Genomic DNA, 17,918 nt, shown 5'->3' on the forward strand with positions numbered 1-17,918 from the left:
AAATATGAATAATGACATTTTGTAGGGATTTACTTTAAATTTTTGCTTCATTTTACTGGAAAATTGTTCTCAAACATAAACAGTTTTTGTTTTTCGTTTTTTTTTCTAAAAAATTCTCTATGCACATAGAAAAACAAAGTGGAACTAGAACTGCAAGCAGTTATGATGGGGTCCCAGCCTCATCGCGCCTGTTGCCCCTGAGTTTTGGAAACAATTAGCTTGTGGTACTTGGGTGCGCTGAGCTTGCAGCGCATTCGAAAAGAGTTGTTTTTGCATCCAACCATTCAGAAATATTCTTCCAGGTACAGCCAGGCATGTAGAAGGGTTGGCTGGTCCTCAGGCTACCAACCTCCTCGCTGGTGCTTGGATGGGACATTTTGGATGGGACATTTTGCCCAAGTTCTCTTGAGTCTCTGCCATGGACATCTTTGTAATAGGCTACATACGTCTGCTATTTCCTTGCTGGAGTGTGACGTGATTCGTGTCATGTTCAGGTGCGATGGATTGCATACAAACCAACAGGGTTTTGGAATGGTATATGTTCATACTACTCATCCAAACACAATCAAATTCACTCTATGCGGATGGCGCGATTTATCTGGATTGGGTTTTTTGTTTTGTTTTTTTGAACAAAAATAAGCTGGAATGAAAAAAGCTGAAATGAAATAGGAGCAACACGGCTATTTAAAAAATGTAAGGAGTTGAAAGTACAGGTAATTGTGGGAAAATTTAAAGAGTAGAAGTAAAAAGTCTGTTGTAAAATAACTACTACAGTAAAGAATAGAAACCCAAAATTCAAAAATCCTTTATTACTATTAATTGATCCTGACGAATGAATATTAAAAAAAAAATGTCTAATATCGGCTCGCCGATATATCTGTTGAGCTGTACTACAAACTTTTGTTACTTGAAGCGCCACCTAGTGGTCATTTATGTAAAATGACCTCCAGAGGGTCATGGCAAACAAGAATTACAATTTTTGCGTTGATAGCATTTATTTTGGTCGAGATATAGCAAAGTTTGTTGTTTTCGTAGTTAGCTACAAAAAATTGTTTGTGTGTAATTTGTGCAATTATTATCCTTTAAAAAATATTTTTTAAAGGATAATAAGTTACAGTTTAGTCTGTAGCGGGAGTTTTACAAGGAGAAGAAAAATAATGGAAAAAAATTTGAAAAAATTAAATAAAATAAAAAAATAGGGTTCCATCGCCCTGCTGTGTGTACCGAGTATCTTTGCTACTGCGGTTTGGACCAGTAAATACTACATATATTACATGATAACAACAAATACACAACTTATAAGTTATTTCTTTGTGAGTCTCGGGAGTGTACAGTTACAGTGTTTACCACACATTCTTTCTTCAACAATAGAACCCGGCTTTAATGGGGCTCTAATACCCCGCTCATCCCCCCCCCCACCCTCTGGCTCATCTCCTGACTGCTGACACAGCCATTACTCACCAGTTTAAAGCAGCTCTTTGGCCGTGCAGCTCAGCGGGTTCGTTAAGATTTCGGGGGGGTGTGGGGTGGGGGGGTTGTGTGTTGGTTTGGGAGGAGGTGGGTGGAGTGCAAGGGGTCAAGCCAATGAGCAGCTGGGATTACCACCCACCCACCATCTGCCATCCAAATAATTATCAGAGTGAGGAAATCAATTGCCTGAGTAAATATCACAGGTATGAAATCTCATTTAAAACAAGTACATTAAACCGTAGGCCAATTTTGGTGTTATGATCACTGGTCTCCTGGTTATCAGTCTTTTTCTATCCATGGCACCTTTTAAAGCACTAACATGAGAGTTGTAACGATCTCCTTGTAACGATTTGCAAGAAAGCAATTAAGCATTCAAAGTGGAATATGTATCAGTAGTCAGATATTCAGATAGCACTGTATATGTGTATGATCCTTCCTTTTAACATGTTACATTTTGGCATTGTGTATATTTTTACACATTTTTGATTTGCACCTTATTGATATTTTATACCTGCACTCTTTCCTACTTTGCACTGCCGCTGCTCCACAATAAGCCCTAACCCTTGGGGTAAATAAAGTTCTATTATATCTTTTCTACATACCACATAAACATAAAGGTCATATCTGGGATAATGGTCATAACCGGGATACAGTAAATGGGCTATTTAAGCTTGAGCCCGAGGGTCATTAGCTTAGCCTAGCACAAAGACTGGAAACAGAGGGATACAGCTAGCCTAGCTCTGTCCAATGGTAAAAAGATACTTCCAGAGAAAGACCAAATAACGGCTTGTAAAACCAGAAAACTTAGGTTTTTGTTCAGGGAGAAATCATTTCGCCAATGAAGGTATTTACTACACTATTTACTCAGAAGCCTCGTTCTCATGGTGAAATTGCTAGCTTTGTGCCATAGACTGTTATTATTAATATATATATATATATATATATATATATATATATATATATATATATATATATATATATATATATATATATATACTGTATATAATACAATATATATACAGTCTATGCTTTGTACACCATCCCCGCTCTGAACTAACCCCAGATAAATCTTGGATGTGGAGTGGCTAGCTTGCCATCTAACATGGAAACATGCAGATGCTGGAAGGTCTAACTGTCTGCTTGCTTTCTGTGGAGTTTTCTCTTTCTTCAAGTTAGGCAACATGAGTTAGCTCAAAGAAATGTCCGACTGCATTGAATAAAAGCAACCTACACACATTTTGTACACGCACAAACACACTTCTGCCAGATTAGACTGACTGATTGACTCCTTCATTTCCTGTTAGTGTTGTTAAACTTATTTTAACTGGAAAACTCTTGGTTCATTGAGTTTACTGACATCTGCGTTTGTGTGTTTGGGTAGTTCAAAGGCAGTTTTATTGTTTAGTTAAAGCCACTACATAAAGTATTTTAGCATCTTCCAATAATTATGATGGGATTTTTTTTTTGTGCTTGTTTTTTTTGGGGTAACACATTGAAAACAATTCCAGTAAAACAGAGTCAACTTTTGAATTAAGCCAACAGGGAGGAGCCACAAGTATTTTTCCCCCACTGTTATTTTCTGTGGTAATTCCTTTAAATAAAATTTCCCCAATCGATACACAAGAACAAATTGTTTCAGCACGTTGACTCCACATACTAAAAGTGTAATGTTTATATAGTTTTCCCAGTAACATTTAACATTTCAGATCTAATTTGGCTTTGTGAGTTGTTCATGAATGTCTCTTTTATTTTTTGTGCAGTTTTATAGTCTGAAAAATATAATATTTGGGGGGTAAGGAGCTGAATGAAAATAAACATTATTTAGTACACAAGTTTTATACCTCAAACTGAACTTTCCAGCAGATATTATCCAGCTCTACCTAAAATTGATTGTCTGAACAGCTCCGACTGGCCCATATTGCGTCATGTACATACTCGCCCTTAAGCTGACCAATATGACCAATAATGGTTGGATTTATCTTTAAGAACACAGATGCCGCTCCATATGAGTCATGCAAATAACATGGAGAGCTTACAGCCGCAAATTCAAACAGATGCCTTGCCTGGCACACTTTTTTGCCGCCTTTTACTAATGCATCATATTGTCATATATCTAATCGGCTCAGACATAATTACAATGATATCCACATCCTCTCTTTTCAACCATATTACCAAATCTCCAACTGTTTTAATCCTGAATAAAACAATTAATTTCTGTGGCGCAACATGTACATTACAAAGGAGCCTTCCTGATGTTCCTTGGTACACTGTAAGATAATCAGCCAACATGCAGCAGCTCCTGTGTATGAATTCAAATTTTAGCTCATAGAAAACCAATATGGCTGTTTTCCACAAAAGGAAAAAAGAAGCTCCTGAATGATGCAGCAAGAGCCGCTGAGAGTGCAGTGGTCATTTATTGTTCCATTGTCAAGTGTGATGCTGCAGAGAGGAGCATCAGAAGAGGATTAGTGAGCGGTGGCACATGTCAGGGAGTGAGAGTGTGCACTAGACCGGGCGTCATGGGGCTCAGAGCCGCTGACACACGACCAAGCGTGCTTCATGGCAGCGCAGACACAGAGGAGAAAGCAGCTTGTGTATAAAGATGTCTTGTGATTCATCACACAGCCTGTGGTTTCTCCACATGTGCAGTCTCACCTGCAGGCTGGAGACATGTATACTGATAACAGATCAAAGTTACTTCAATAGAGAGTCCCTCCCCTTCCGGTGGACCACCCTGGCACCTTATTTTGAAAGAAATATGTACAATGCAGAAAGACAAATTATTTTTGGATTACAATTGAATAAAGCCTATAAGACAATTTTGCAAGTCCCAGTTTGTCGTAAAACTGTTTTAGTAAAAGACTGTAAAAATACGTAAATGAAAGAACTACTTACCCCAAAGTCGCATACGTGACGTCTTGCTAAAGCTACGATGTGTGTTTGGTACCAGGATGTAATGTTACTCCCAGGAACAGTGGGTCTTGCTCGTTTTATGCTTCCCGGCTGGTAAAAAGACGGTGGATAAAACACAATAACGTTACATGTGTTGTGAAACAGAACTTAGCTAACTAAGCTAGCTAAGCTAGCTGGCTAGCGAGCAAGCTGAGCACCACGCAAGATGACGTAACTTGTGTGAGGCAAGATACGTAATTTCAAAGTGTCAAAAGTGTCCTTGGGCAAGACACTGAACCCAAAATTGCCCTCAATGCTGCACCAGCGTTGTGCAAATGTGTATCTTATTAGCAGGTGGTACCATATATGGCCGCCAAAGACCGTGTATGAATGTGTGTGAAAAATGTAAAAGCACTCTGAGTAGTAAACAGTAAACTAGAAAGAAGTGAAGAAGAAAGTATTTTCCTTCATCTTGGATTTGTGCAGCCAGCATCCTCAAAGAGGTTTGCAGCAAGTCAGGTTGCTGCCATGTAATCAGGACGGGAACTCGAGCTGTCCCTCACTAGTTTGCTGAGGCCCCGCTCATTATCTTATCACCCATTGTAACCCGCTGTAATTCACCCTCTCATGATTGATGATGTCGCTGTCTGATTACACCAAGACAAAAAACCCCTAAGATCACCTTTCGCTCCCGTGGCCAACTCCACGAGCTCCACAAGGTCCACCGTAGAGGACGACAGGGGGGATGAGCTGCTGTCACATGCACGTCAGATTTGTTGTGTACCAGAATCGGCACAATGTCACAAAAATTGTGTTTCATGAAAAATTACAATAACTAAGTAATTTGTCTTTAGGCTCAGTACAAGAAGTCAAAATTTCTTGGGGAATACTAATAACATGGTAATTAACACAATTTGAGTGGCTCATGTTTAGTTGATTTGGAGCTTAGTATTTAAGATAAACCTAACGAGACAAAGTTTCTGATAAGGAGCTCCGTGTGGTGCAGCACAAACAAATAAGGAAGTAGTGGTATAAAACATTTAGGCTGAAGGCTCCTCAGCTTCAGATCATGTCCCTGGCCTGCCTTGGACAAATCAGATAGGTAACCTGTGCTCTTTTTAAGTGAGACAGTGAGCCTCCTCTCCCCATGTGGCAGGTGGAGACGGATGCCTCATTATCAATGCCAGAGGGGACAAAACAAGCCCAGGACATGCTGCCCCCCTCCACCGCTGGCATTCAGTTTCCAATGCACCAACACAGGGAAACCTTGGACCGATGCCTGGCCGCGCTCATCTCTGACCTCAGTGAGCGCAGGTCGCTCGCAGAGTCACATTAAACTTTCAGAGAACCCAAAGGTCCCCGTCAGGAGTGTTAACAGCAGCATTGTCCCGGCACCCCCTGACTCAAATGGCCAAGTGTAACAAGGCACTGCCTCCAGTGGTCAGGGCCGCCCCCCTGGGTCCACAGATACAGTGACACCCTTCAAATCCATCTACAGTTCCTTTGAGTCTCTATGAGTCAGATAGAGAGACACAGGGTAGAAGATTCAAGAGCAAGTGGCTTATTTTTTACGAGACAAATGTAAAAGGTTAACGGAGCTGCACCGCCACGGATATTGTGACACTGTACATCAAATGTGTGTTTGTGCAGAAAACATTTCATTTCGTTTATATTTATTTAAGGACAATGCACATTAATTAACATTCTGTAAATGTGCCAGTTTTAATTTTGAACTGTAGTCCTTTAGCGAGATGTTCTGAGACCAGAGCAACAAGAAGGAGACAGACATTACGGGTTTAAATTTACTGACAGAAGACAACAAGACACCATAAAGACAGCAACAGCAACAACAACAAAAAGCCTTCTCAAGAAGCCATGCAGCAAGACATCAGAACAGTAATACATTAACACATTTATGTAGCCATGCAAGCAAGCAATCAAGCAACAAAACACAGCCACGTAAGCCTGATTACAGCCATTTTTTATACATGCAGAGCAGCAATTGGCAATGAGACGACTCAGCGAGAAATGAGGGAGCGTACCTGTGGGATTAGGCTCAAGTGATAGGATTGCCACTGTTCACATTAAAGGTGCAGTCTGCCTAAACAGAATTTGAATTAAAAAGAACTTGACATTTGAAGGCTGTGCAGAAATAAAATATTTTCTTCTAGTTCATTTCCCTGAACCACTGTCCTTGAACGAGTTTTCACTCTTCATATGAATGCAACTCATATTATGCTCATTTTCAAGTTCATAATTGTGTTTTGAGGTTGTCCCTTAACAGGTTTACATGGTTTCATTTTCAAAGAAAACACCATATTTTTGTTGTACCTTGCTGCAGCTCCACTTTTCACCCTGTGTGTTGAGCTCTCTGTTTTAGCTACAGAGTGAGACATCTCACTTCTATACTAACTTTGCTGGGAGTCGCACATGTGTACTAGCTAGCTAATAATAACATTAGCTAGCTACTGTTTTTCCTACTTTGGTCAGTACAAGGCAGGATTAGCTGGGATACACATACAGGACCTGCAGAACAGGGACATGTGAGTAGTTCTGTTGTTGATTATGGTGAACTAGTGCGGTTTGTAGCAGTGTTTTCCCATTGAGTACGAGGGAGCATGCTAGCGCTAGCATGTGCTACGGTAAGCCACCTCTTCTCGGCTAGTGACGTGCAGATTTTGAACAGCTCCGCCGGAGACTGAAGGCAGGGGATATTCAGAAACAGTTTCACTCAAAACAGCATGGATAGTATTTTTTCCAGTTTGTATGCGTGTGGAAGCACCAGAGATACAAAATAACACCCATAGTATTTTCATAGTATGGGCACTTTAAGATTAACTAAAGCATCGGTTCGCTTACTGCAAGTGAAAATGCAGTTTTCAACAATTCAGTGATATATCTTGGTTATAGTTAGCAGTTTTATTTCTAAAAGCATCGTGGAACTAAAATTAGAACCCACAATGTCTCTGCCTTTGTATCCTACATTTATTAGTTAAATGTTTAAGAGATATTAAAATGTTGTTTGAAATGCCTTCTTTTTGCAGGAAAAAAACAACCTAAAAGATCTATGTGATATGGCCGGATTCTATGTTTCATATTGTCTCCTAAAGACCTTGAAGAAAACAATGGAATTAAATAAAAATACACAAATTGGCAAAGAAATAACACCAGTGGCATCTGTTAGAGATGTAGCCTGGTCCATGATAACTCCGTAACACCACAGACCCCCTACTGTGAAAATAAGATCATATTTAACCCGGATTGGACATAGTATTTCAAACACATTTTGTAGAAACAATGAAAACACCTGCTGCAGATTTTATGACATAATTTAAACACCCTGCAGCGTGGCACTGAGATACAGTATGTCATTTGTTTTTTTGCACTGATGATTTAATATCTGATCCAAAACATATTTGCATTGTTTACTGTGTGCGCCGACCAGTGGTAGAAATATTCAGATTCTTTATTTACGTAAAAGTACAAACACAACTATCTAAAAGGTCCTGCATATAAAATCCTACTTGAGTAGAATGTAATGTAATGTTACTGATACATTATTAGATTATTATTGCATCAATCATTAATTAGCATTTCACTGTTGCTGGAGATAGTTCATCAACTTTATATTTTATCAAGATCTCGTTCACTTAACTACAGGTAGTTTAGTCCAGTGGTTCCCAATCTAGGGGTCTGGACCCTTAAAAGAGTCACAAAACCAATCTGAGCAGGCCAGATGATTAATGGGAGAAGAAAGAAGAAAAGGGTTCTGCTAGCATTTGGATTATTTGTGACATACTGGGTGATTTTATCACTTTGGGCCTAAAACAGTTATTTAAATGAAAGGATCTGAGAACTTAAGAGAGGAAATCTCTCTTTGGTGTAACTGCACAACAACTCAGAAACATCTGAAATGTGACAGGATGTTATTGTCCAGAGTTGGGAGCCAAAAAATCTGGCGAACCACCAGTTTGATTTTTAGCAATGTGTTGTATTTGAAAAGCTTATGACATGTTTTTAATGTTAAATATGCAAAGGGACTAGTAGCTAACTTTAGGTGTCAGATTTGTGTTTAGTTTAAGATAAAGTGACTTAATGAAAAGAGATGTCTGAAATACACCACTGCCTTTAAATTAATTAATGTACATAATACTTTATTACAGAATGTAATGTACAAAAATAAATACATTTATACAATTTTTTTTTCAAGGTTTAATACAAGACAATAGGACAAATGGGAAAATAAACTTTCATTAAAAATGGTTCTGATAGTACTATGTTCAATTGGTCTTATATTTAATTTAATTCTTGATGATGTTTAATAAAATCTCAATGTCTGTCTAAAAGCACTATCAGGTAAAATGGAGGGTTTGCTGTCATCTAGTGGTTCAGTACTGAATCTCCACTACAAAATGAACTAGTACAAAATCCCAAAAATGAAGAAATAGAAACACTTGAGTTAATCTCATCGTATAAACAACTGTGGAAAAGTGCTTTAAATATATGCACCTGTAGAACATTGATTGTTCCCAAAACAAACATTGAATTTCCACCTCCTCTATTAGGTTTTGTACGAGTTAAATATATTAAAAAAGCTTATTTAGAAACTGTCTTGTTGAGGTGACGCTGCAGCAGGTGCACAAACACAGCGATATTCACAACAAACTGCATTAAACCTATAGACGAAATGCCGTAGTTCACGTACAGGAAGCCACCAGCAGTCGGCCCGACTGTGCGAAGCAGAGATTGGACAGATGCACACAGTCCCATCATCGTGCCTGGTTGCAAGAGGAAAGTGGGTTTAATAAACAATTTAATGATCTGCATTTTGAAGTCAGATAATTGTCATTTTCTGATATGAGTTGAGCCTTTAGTTTTCAGATTCTTGTCTGTTTTGGTTGGTATGCCGGCCAATAGGGCCAAACGCACTGCAACTCAACAAAAGAAACATGCAAATGGACAAAACACAAGCAAATCAAAAAACATCTTAATTGTCCTGATTAATGATACTGCACCTGTTACTGTCAATGTTTTGATTCTGAATGATCTGTCAGCCCATCAGGTCTCTAACACTCCAAAACGTGCCATTTTTGCTGGACTTACAACGGCCAGGAGAATGATTGCAACCCGTTGGAAACCACCTCATGACTCGTCTATTAGTACATGTTCCCTTTCCTTTTTGGATTTCATATATATGAAGCACTCATATGGAGCGCCAGGAAAGACTTTGGACACTTGGCTCAGCATTGCTGAATCCTTGAAATCCATACAATAGAATTGTGCTACAGCCTACTCGCTTCTATCTGTGTGTGTGTGTGTGTGTGTTTGGTCCCTTTTGTTTTATGCCGGTCTCCCTGTTAATGCCTCTTGTTTGTTTGTTTGTGTGTGTGTGTGTTGGTCTGTGTGTCGTGTTTGTGAGCTGCAAACATTATTCTTGCTGTTGTGTTTTTGTTGTGTCTCCCTCCTTCCAGTATTTCCTCTTTGTTTTGGAGTGAAACATTTGGAAGGATTGCGGAAAAGGTGCACTGTGCCTTCGTTGGTATGTGTATTGTACTTTTCTGCAAATTGTCATCTAGACCAATGCTTGGCATTTTTGCTTATTTGTTTAGATAACATATTCTGATAGCAAAAAAATTAAAACATCTTCATTAATTTGACAACACATGCGCAGCATTTAGCAAACATGCTGGAAATGCCCACAACACAACCATTTTAATTTTGTAAGGTTGCACTTCTTTCCCTCCTTTTGTTTAAATCAGATGCAGTCTCACATTGCCAGACAAACGTTGTGTGGTTGCTGTGAATGTTGTTTAAGCAGAAAAGCAGGATGACTTCACCTGTGTCGGAGGACGGGACGCTCTTGGTGAGCATGCTGTCTGTGAGGACATTAAACAAACTGAGAGAAAACACCATCGGGATAACGATCAGGCTGAACTGGAACACATTCTGCATGTAAGCCTGCAGAAAGAAAGAAAGAACTAAATGAAAGTATCCAAACTGAGGAGTATTTTCATTATAAACAATGCCAATCCTTAAGGACGCCTTCGACTATTCGGTTGATTGCCATGAACATGTTTATAACACCCAATGTATTGTTGTCTATCCCTGCAAACAATACATTAGATTTAATAAACATATAATGTACTTTAAATACTCCCCAGGTCTAGTGTGTGTGTTGTTGTGTGTACCTGAGCCAGTCCCACCAAAGAAGAAACTCCGATGGACAGAAGCAGCAGCGAGTTCTCCGAGTATCTCGCTGTCAGCCGACCGATCACTCCTCCCTGAACAACCTGAACACACATCCGGGTTTTATCTTACAGTCTGATATCATCAGCTGCAGCCTTCGAAACACACGTAAGTCACTGAAATCCCAATCAGCCTGTCTTGTATTTCAGTCTGTGTGACTCTTACCATTGAGGCTATGCCAAAATAAGCCATCAGATAGCCATTCTGCTCAGGTTGCAGCTTGAAGAAGTCCATTGCAATGATTGAGAACATCACTTGAAATATGCCTGAGGGAAGAGAAGAGCAATTGTTTCATTTGATTTGAGTGATTCTTAAAAATGTCCATAGTTGTTTGAATGTAACTCCTCTGAACCCAGACTGAATAGACCATTTTTACTTATGTTATGTTTCTTACATGTTCCTTTCGGATTTATAACAGTGGCCTCTAAACACGTAGTCTTAAAGAAACAGTTTTTCAGACATAACCAAATACTCAGTATTAATAAATAATTATGAAAATGAAGTGGGAGGTCACGCATCAGGCTGACACAATTTGTTGAGTTATGTTTAAAAGAGTTGAAATGGAAAGTGATAAATATGTTTAAGTAAATCAGTCCTGTATCTTTTATCACACGTCTTCTCAGATGAACTCTTACCTGATGGCAAACCTGCAACTATCTTCACAACGAAAGTCCGCTTTACACCTGGGAACTTCATCAGTCTTGTGATCTCTCCCAGGTTGAATACTGACTTGCTTTTGTTTCCACCTGTAGTAAATTCAAGAATAAAAGACCCAAAACTGATGTACAAACAGCCTGATATCTGCCAGATTACATAATCTCTAACTCAAATTTGCAAACCCTACAGTAGGATTTAAGAGGTACACAAGCAACAGTGCAGCTCATTCTTATTTAAAGCAGGTGTTTTTTCATATAAAATAACAACTTTTCCCTTTAAGACAAACTCTAAAACTAAACTAACTGAAAAACCCTCTCTTCTCCAACCAGCATGCTTGATTTCTTGTAACAAAATTAAAAAATTATAATTTTAAACACAATGTATTGTTGTCTATCGCTGCAAACAAAAATGTACTGTAGATGAACTGCTGTGTATAACTCTTATTATTTTACACATATTACATTATTTTACAAATAAAGATTCATCATCTATGGGGATATTTTTTTTAAATTAAATTCAAACCGTGCATGTCAAATTTACACTGTTAAACCAACAAGAACCACAAATAACTAGACCAGTATTAAGTTGAGTCGGTTTATTTTTATATATAAATTTCTTGATGGACAAAGACCCAGCCCAAGCTCCCTGAGAAGACGAGAAAAACCCTTGGAAGAGACAAAGTCTCCTAGGACGGCTGGAAAGCTCCAAGAGCACATTTAAAGTTTTGTCCCTACAATGCTTAATTCGGACTGCATCTGGACTTTACTGGTGACTGGGGGGGGATGGGACACCTTTAGTCTGTCTCCAGTTGGCAGCTTGACTTTCTTTATCCTCTTGGCTGCTCTGCTGCGCTGTTTTTCACTGCGGTGGCCCTTTTTTATGTCAGCCAATTCAATCGCCACTTTTTCAGTCTGACTTCTATACATGTCCCTGTCTGCTGTTACTGCCTTGAGCCTTTCTTTCTGGTCTCTGACCGTCACCTGGCACTGCAGGAACTTCGCCGCTACCTTTGTCAGTTTTTCCAGCAGCTCCTCACACCGCTTCTGGGTTTTCCTCAGCTCTTCAGTCTGGGCGAGGAGTTTTTTCTGTAAGGACTCAACCTTCTGGAGAGGCACCTCAGGGCTGGGTTTTTTGCGCGTGCACGGTTTTTGTTGGACTATTAGTATTTTTTTCCCTATTTGATCCTCAAAAGCGCGTAACCTTTTGCTCTCTTTGAGCTTCTCCTTCTGTGTGTTTAGCTCTTCCTCACACTTTCGGAGCTCCTGCCTCTGGACCTCTGCATCGCCGTCTATGATGCCCCTTTCCTTCTGAAGTGTCTGGTTCTCCAGCTTGAGGAGATGGATTTGCTTCATCTGCTCTTTGCACTGACTGGCCCTCTTGTTCATGCTCGATTGATGGTTGCTGATCTTGTCACGCAACTCGGAGGATTCATTTTTGCAGCGCAGCAGCATGTCATTCAGGCCGTCTCGCTCTTTGATCACCTGGTCCAGTTGTTCCTTCAGGTGAAGCTGCTCGGCCCTCTGGGTGACAGCACCCTGCTTTACCGACTGCAGCGCCACCTTTGTGGACTCCAGCTCCTCCTTTTGGGCCTGAGTCTGCTTGTGCAGCCGCCTCATGTCAGTTTCCTTGATCGTCATCTTCTTACCCAACACCGACAATTCATTCTTGCACTGCAACAGTTGGGTCCACTGGTGGTCTCTGTTCTTGATCACCTTCTGGAGTTTTTGGCGCTCTGCCTTAAACAGCTCAGCGTAGGTCATTAAAGAGTCAACTTTCTTCCTGAAGACCTCGTTTTCCTTCTCCAGGACTTTGTTTTTGTTCTTCGTGCGGAGATATTCCCGCTCAGCATCGGGAAGGATTGATGACAGGACATAATGGTGATAAGCTGACATGGGGCCTGACTTATGCAAATTCTTATTATCAACGTCACCTTTCTGAAAGCTCGCCATCTTTCTTGTTGATTTTCTACAGACTCACTCTGGGTTCACTGACATTTGAAATGTAAAGTGTTACTCTCTTGTCACCTGTGCATTGGAAAAAGACCCAAATTATGACATAACATTCCAACAGAATGTGATGCGATAAAGAACACAAACATTCTACAGCTGAGCAGGGCGTTCTATTCTTGGACACACACACACACACACAAACACACACTAGAAAACATCCTTTCATAAAATTTGAAATCTATGTACAAAAAACAAACATTGTTGTTAACTACAAGTCCCAAGGTGCATTACAGCAAGGAACATCCAATCACAGAGCTTAAACTTCTGTTCTACGCGCTCCACTATAGTTTACTTTTAGATTCTGGATCAATATTTGTATGTATTCGGTAACTGTGGTGCCACATTTTATCCACGTAGCCAATGATCAAACCTCAGCCTATAGTATTCTCCATTGCAACAGTGGCTGAGGCTCATGGATATTGTAGTACACCTGCCATGTCAAAATAATGGACAAAAAAATTCTAACAATTTAAAAAAATAAGGAAAATTGGTAGTCATAACATATACCTTTCTGTTTTTACTGTAACGAGACAATACCTTTTTTTCTTCATGTTAACAATGTAAAAATATTCTAAATAAATTCTAAAAAACATCCAACATTATTTTTTCCAGCAAAAAGGTATGAGGAATGTGATTTTGGTAGGACTTTATCTCCTACTTCCCAATGCCTGTGTGCCATGAGCCTGAAAATATCAGTATTGTATACAAATTCCCAAACATCTGAGAACATTACTGTTAGGTTTAGAAGACGGAAGTGTGTCTTACTGTCTGTGTTGGTTGTTGGAGCTTGAGTTTTGGTAGTTTTGGGGATAAACTTTAAAACCAAAAGTAAACTGAAGGCACTCCCCACAGCACCAAAACTTGCAGTAAATGTCTCCCTGAGAAATACAAAGTAAAAGAGAGTTAGGTGGACAAATATTTTGGACATTTTAAGGGTAATAGATATAATATATACTGTACATTTACTCTTTAAATCGCTGTTTGAGCAAAATACTCTTTTTAACCAATAATATGTACTGCCTGCATTTTCAGATTTGGCTACAAATTTACAAATCTGAATACTTGGATATTTTTACAACACATTTAGTACAAATGTAATGCACACACACACAAATTCTATTACACACTTGCACATGTCCGGTACACATTCACAAATCTCAGTACATATATAGAGATATAGAGAAGTACAGTTGCACACCTCTCCACACACATGGCAAATAGTTGCTACAATAATGTAGCAACAGGGGGAGCAGGATGTTAGCCTGGAAATCCAGACCCAAATCCAAAAGATTAAGGGTCTGGCATAGAGCAATGAAAGTCGCCCAACTTGAGGGGCGGCACCAAGCGTGCATTTGAAAATCTCACTGCCCGCAATTGGATTTGTTATCCAAATGTTAGTGATCTATTGCAATCACTGACACTTCGGGAGCAGCCAAAGTTGTTCTTAACTTGGGTAACCAACCCTTAAACCTTGGTGACTGGATGTTTCTCACCATAATGATCCCTGGAACTAATGCAATGTATCCAAGTGCTCAAAAAAACAGCCACCTGTCATTATCAATGGGACTTTTTAAACCCTGACAGCCTGATAAAAACCCCATCCACCTCTACACCCTTCAGTAAATGACAGGATGTAAACTCATAGTACACACATACAATGAAACTCACCCATAGCGTGTGTTAAGATGGCCGCCCAACGTGGAGCCAGCTATCATACCGACGCCAAAACATAGACCTAGTTTGGATAAAGCGTCAGCCCGTTTTTCAGGTTCTGAAAGGTCTGCAACGACCATCTGAGATGCTGCAGACAGGAGAAGGGGGACAAAATAAAAGCAAGTAAAACTGCATCCATTTTTCGGATTATGAATAAAAAACAAATGTGGGGGATGAGATTTTGATAATAAATTCTAAATAATGAGAGAAAAAAGGTAAATGTATTTCCAGAATCAACTAAATCCTGTTTTCACCAGTAATATTATGACTTTGTTCCCCTATGTTTCTGCTCTTAACCCTGTCCCTAGTAGTCTCTGCAGACTTAGTTTAACCAAAAATAAATAACGAGTGCTTAATCTCGATTTAATTACTATCTAGGTTTGAAGTTGAAAATGTTGAACTGAGTGAGCAGCAGGATTGCAGAGGACTGGGGATTACCAGGTAGAACATGCATGAAGACTGTGGGGAGTTTGTGGATGAAGAGCATGGCAGGACTCTCCGCTACGGCCAGCAGCAGAAAGAAAACGACGGTTCCAGAACACGCCAGAGACAGAGCTGCTCGCGCTCCGAAGATATCTGCAAACCTGCACACAACAACAAAACCCACAAACCACAAGTTTGTTTTCTGCCACACACAAACAGTGTACCCCCAGGTCTGGAACTGTAGCTATAAGAGATACTTTTATATGTTGCTCTTACCTTCCAAACATAGGACCCCCAACCAGCTGGATTACACCGACCATGGTTTGTAAATAACCCAACCACAAGGTGTCAAAGCCAAGTTTCCTCGCCAAATACTAGACAGACACATAAATGAAACACATATTTAATTCACACAATCATGTGTAGCATGTTAACATGCGTTGAGCAGGTATTATCTACAAAAATTAGATTAGATTCCTGCCAGGTGAGCATTCCACCTCTACCTGTCAATCACATCCAAACTGACTTTATTTGGGTGACCATTGTTTTTTTTTCTGGATATCATGTGTATTACATTCACGTCATGTCATGTCATGTCTTGTCACGTCATGTCATGCCATGTCATGTCATGCCATGTCATGTCACGTCATGTCATGCCATGTCATGCGATGGAAGATAGCGATACAAAAGCATCCAGCTGTTATTGTTTATTTAGAGGGAAACAATTACAGGAGCTGGCACGTGATTAACAATTAATTACACCTAACATTGCATTAATCGTTAATTAGTGTTATCAGAAGTCTTTTAGCTATTTTTGAGGAAGGGGGGGGCAGTGGTGATGGAAGTGTGCTGGAGGCATTTGGCAGCTGGCGAAAATTAATTTTCTCCCTCACCCTCTGCAGTCAACTTCACGGTCACAGATGGATTTTATTTTAGAGAATAGAAAGATAAACCTTAGCGTGTAGCCCATGTATAATTGGTTTATGTGTACTGCACTGGGATTCAGCTTTTGTTTCTCTGGTTACGTCATTACATTGTGTCTTATGATTTCAATTTATGCCACATTACCTTGCAGCCTCTAGTCCAAAGGTAATAGTGGTCACAAGACTGTACAACAGTCTACCTAAAACAATAAACCCCCTGGATTTGTCCAGTTCATCCAAGTCCCTGGATCTTCATTGACCAATGTACCCAGGCAAGCAGTTCTGGCATAGTCTGCATTCTGGGTGTGGCTCATGGCTTAAAAACGAAGGTGGAAACGGGAAAGTAACTAAATAAATAGTATGTATCTGAATACTTAATTTTAGTACCACTTAGAGGAGGTAACTGTGCCTTATTGAAGCTATTCCAATTTTAAATAATGACTTTGCTGCTGATGAACCCAGCTTTTGCACAGTGGTTTCCAACCTGGGGGACAGGGACAGGATCCCCACCAGCAGTGAGATGAATACCAGTATAGGAAATAAGTTTTACTAAAGCAGTTAAGCATCTAACCAGGAGTGCAAAAAGTCAATCTGACTGCAATAATGAGAACTTTAGATTTAGACAATGCAAGTACATGTTGCTGATTATACGTATGCACATTTATTTAAGCCCGTTTGTGAATGCAGGACTTTTACTTGCAATGAAGTATTTTGAAATGTGGTTTTGAAGGAACTGCCCCCAACTGAGGAAGGAGCTGCTGTAAATTAGTGGAATTTTAACAAAGACAACTACTGTTAAAGTTTCATATAATACACATAATCACTTTTAAACTTAACATAAACCAAGTTCATTTGTCAACAACAATCAGTGACGCGTTCTTACGTTCACGACAGGCACGGAAATCTTAGCTTCCTGCTTGGCCATTACAGAAATACTTACAGGGGTGACAGAAAACTGTAAAAACATCCATGTGATATCCAAAGCAGCGATGAGGTAAACGACGTGAATGATTTTCCTCCTTTTCGGTTGGTCAGTAACGTTAGCCTGGATGGGAGCTGAAGCTCTGGAGGTTTCGGTTGTTTCTCCTCTTCGACTCATTTTGCTTCTTGTAGAAAACACACGTTTAATGTTACCGCAGAGAGTGGAGCTGCCGGCGGGAACCAACCTGCGAAACGCTCGAGCTGTTATTGTCCAGTCAAATCCCCTTTGACTCGGTGAACTCTCACATCATCTAGCTATCTGTAACCTGTTAGTTGTACCTTGGAACTGAACAGAGAGGCGACCGGAAGGCGATAGGGTAAACGTTAGCTAGTTACGAAAAAGTATTTTCAAATGTTTGTTTATGTTAACGAACATACACGTCTTTAAATAAAGTCCCGTGGCCCGAAAATTGGGAAGTTTTCTACAGTGATGCATTCAATAAATCCTACTGTAATCGTACTTTTCGGTTTTCTCACTTATATGGATTAAACCAAATAAGGTCAAACGTTTTTTTGTTGCAGTACTCGAAAGTAAGTATCCTCCAAGTATTCACATATGTTACATGGTGAAAGTAGCAATACCACAATTTTAAGAAAAAATAAT

The 17,918-nt window shown here is 39.7% G+C and overlaps 1 protein-coding gene across 1 annotated transcript; it reads right to left on the bottom strand.

Annotated features, from left to right (window-relative positions):
• Positions 1–8,709: 8,709 nt before the first annotated feature.
• slc22a18 (solute carrier family 22 member 18) lies at positions 8,710–17,774 on the bottom strand. Its single transcript, XM_034865107.1, has 10 exons — positions 17,274–17,774; positions 15,687–15,784; positions 15,426–15,571; positions 14,943–15,075; positions 14,040–14,152; positions 11,244–11,354; positions 10,774–10,874; positions 10,551–10,652; positions 10,200–10,320; positions 8,710–9,140 (listed from the first exon to the last, which is right to left on the bottom strand). The coding sequence occupies exons 1-10, from the start codon at positions 17,430–17,432 to the stop codon at positions 8,959–8,961; spliced, it is 1,266 nt and encodes a 421-aa protein (XP_034720998.1). The 5' UTR covers positions 17,433–17,774; the 3' UTR covers positions 8,710–8,958.
• Positions 17,775–17,918: the final 144 nt, after the last annotated feature.

The sequence above is a fragment of the Etheostoma cragini genome, chromosome 1, assembly GCF_013103735.1.
Source record: "Etheostoma cragini isolate CJK2018 chromosome 1, CSU_Ecrag_1.0, whole genome shotgun sequence".
NCBI lineage: Eukaryota > Metazoa > Chordata > Actinopteri > Perciformes > Percidae > Etheostoma > Etheostoma cragini.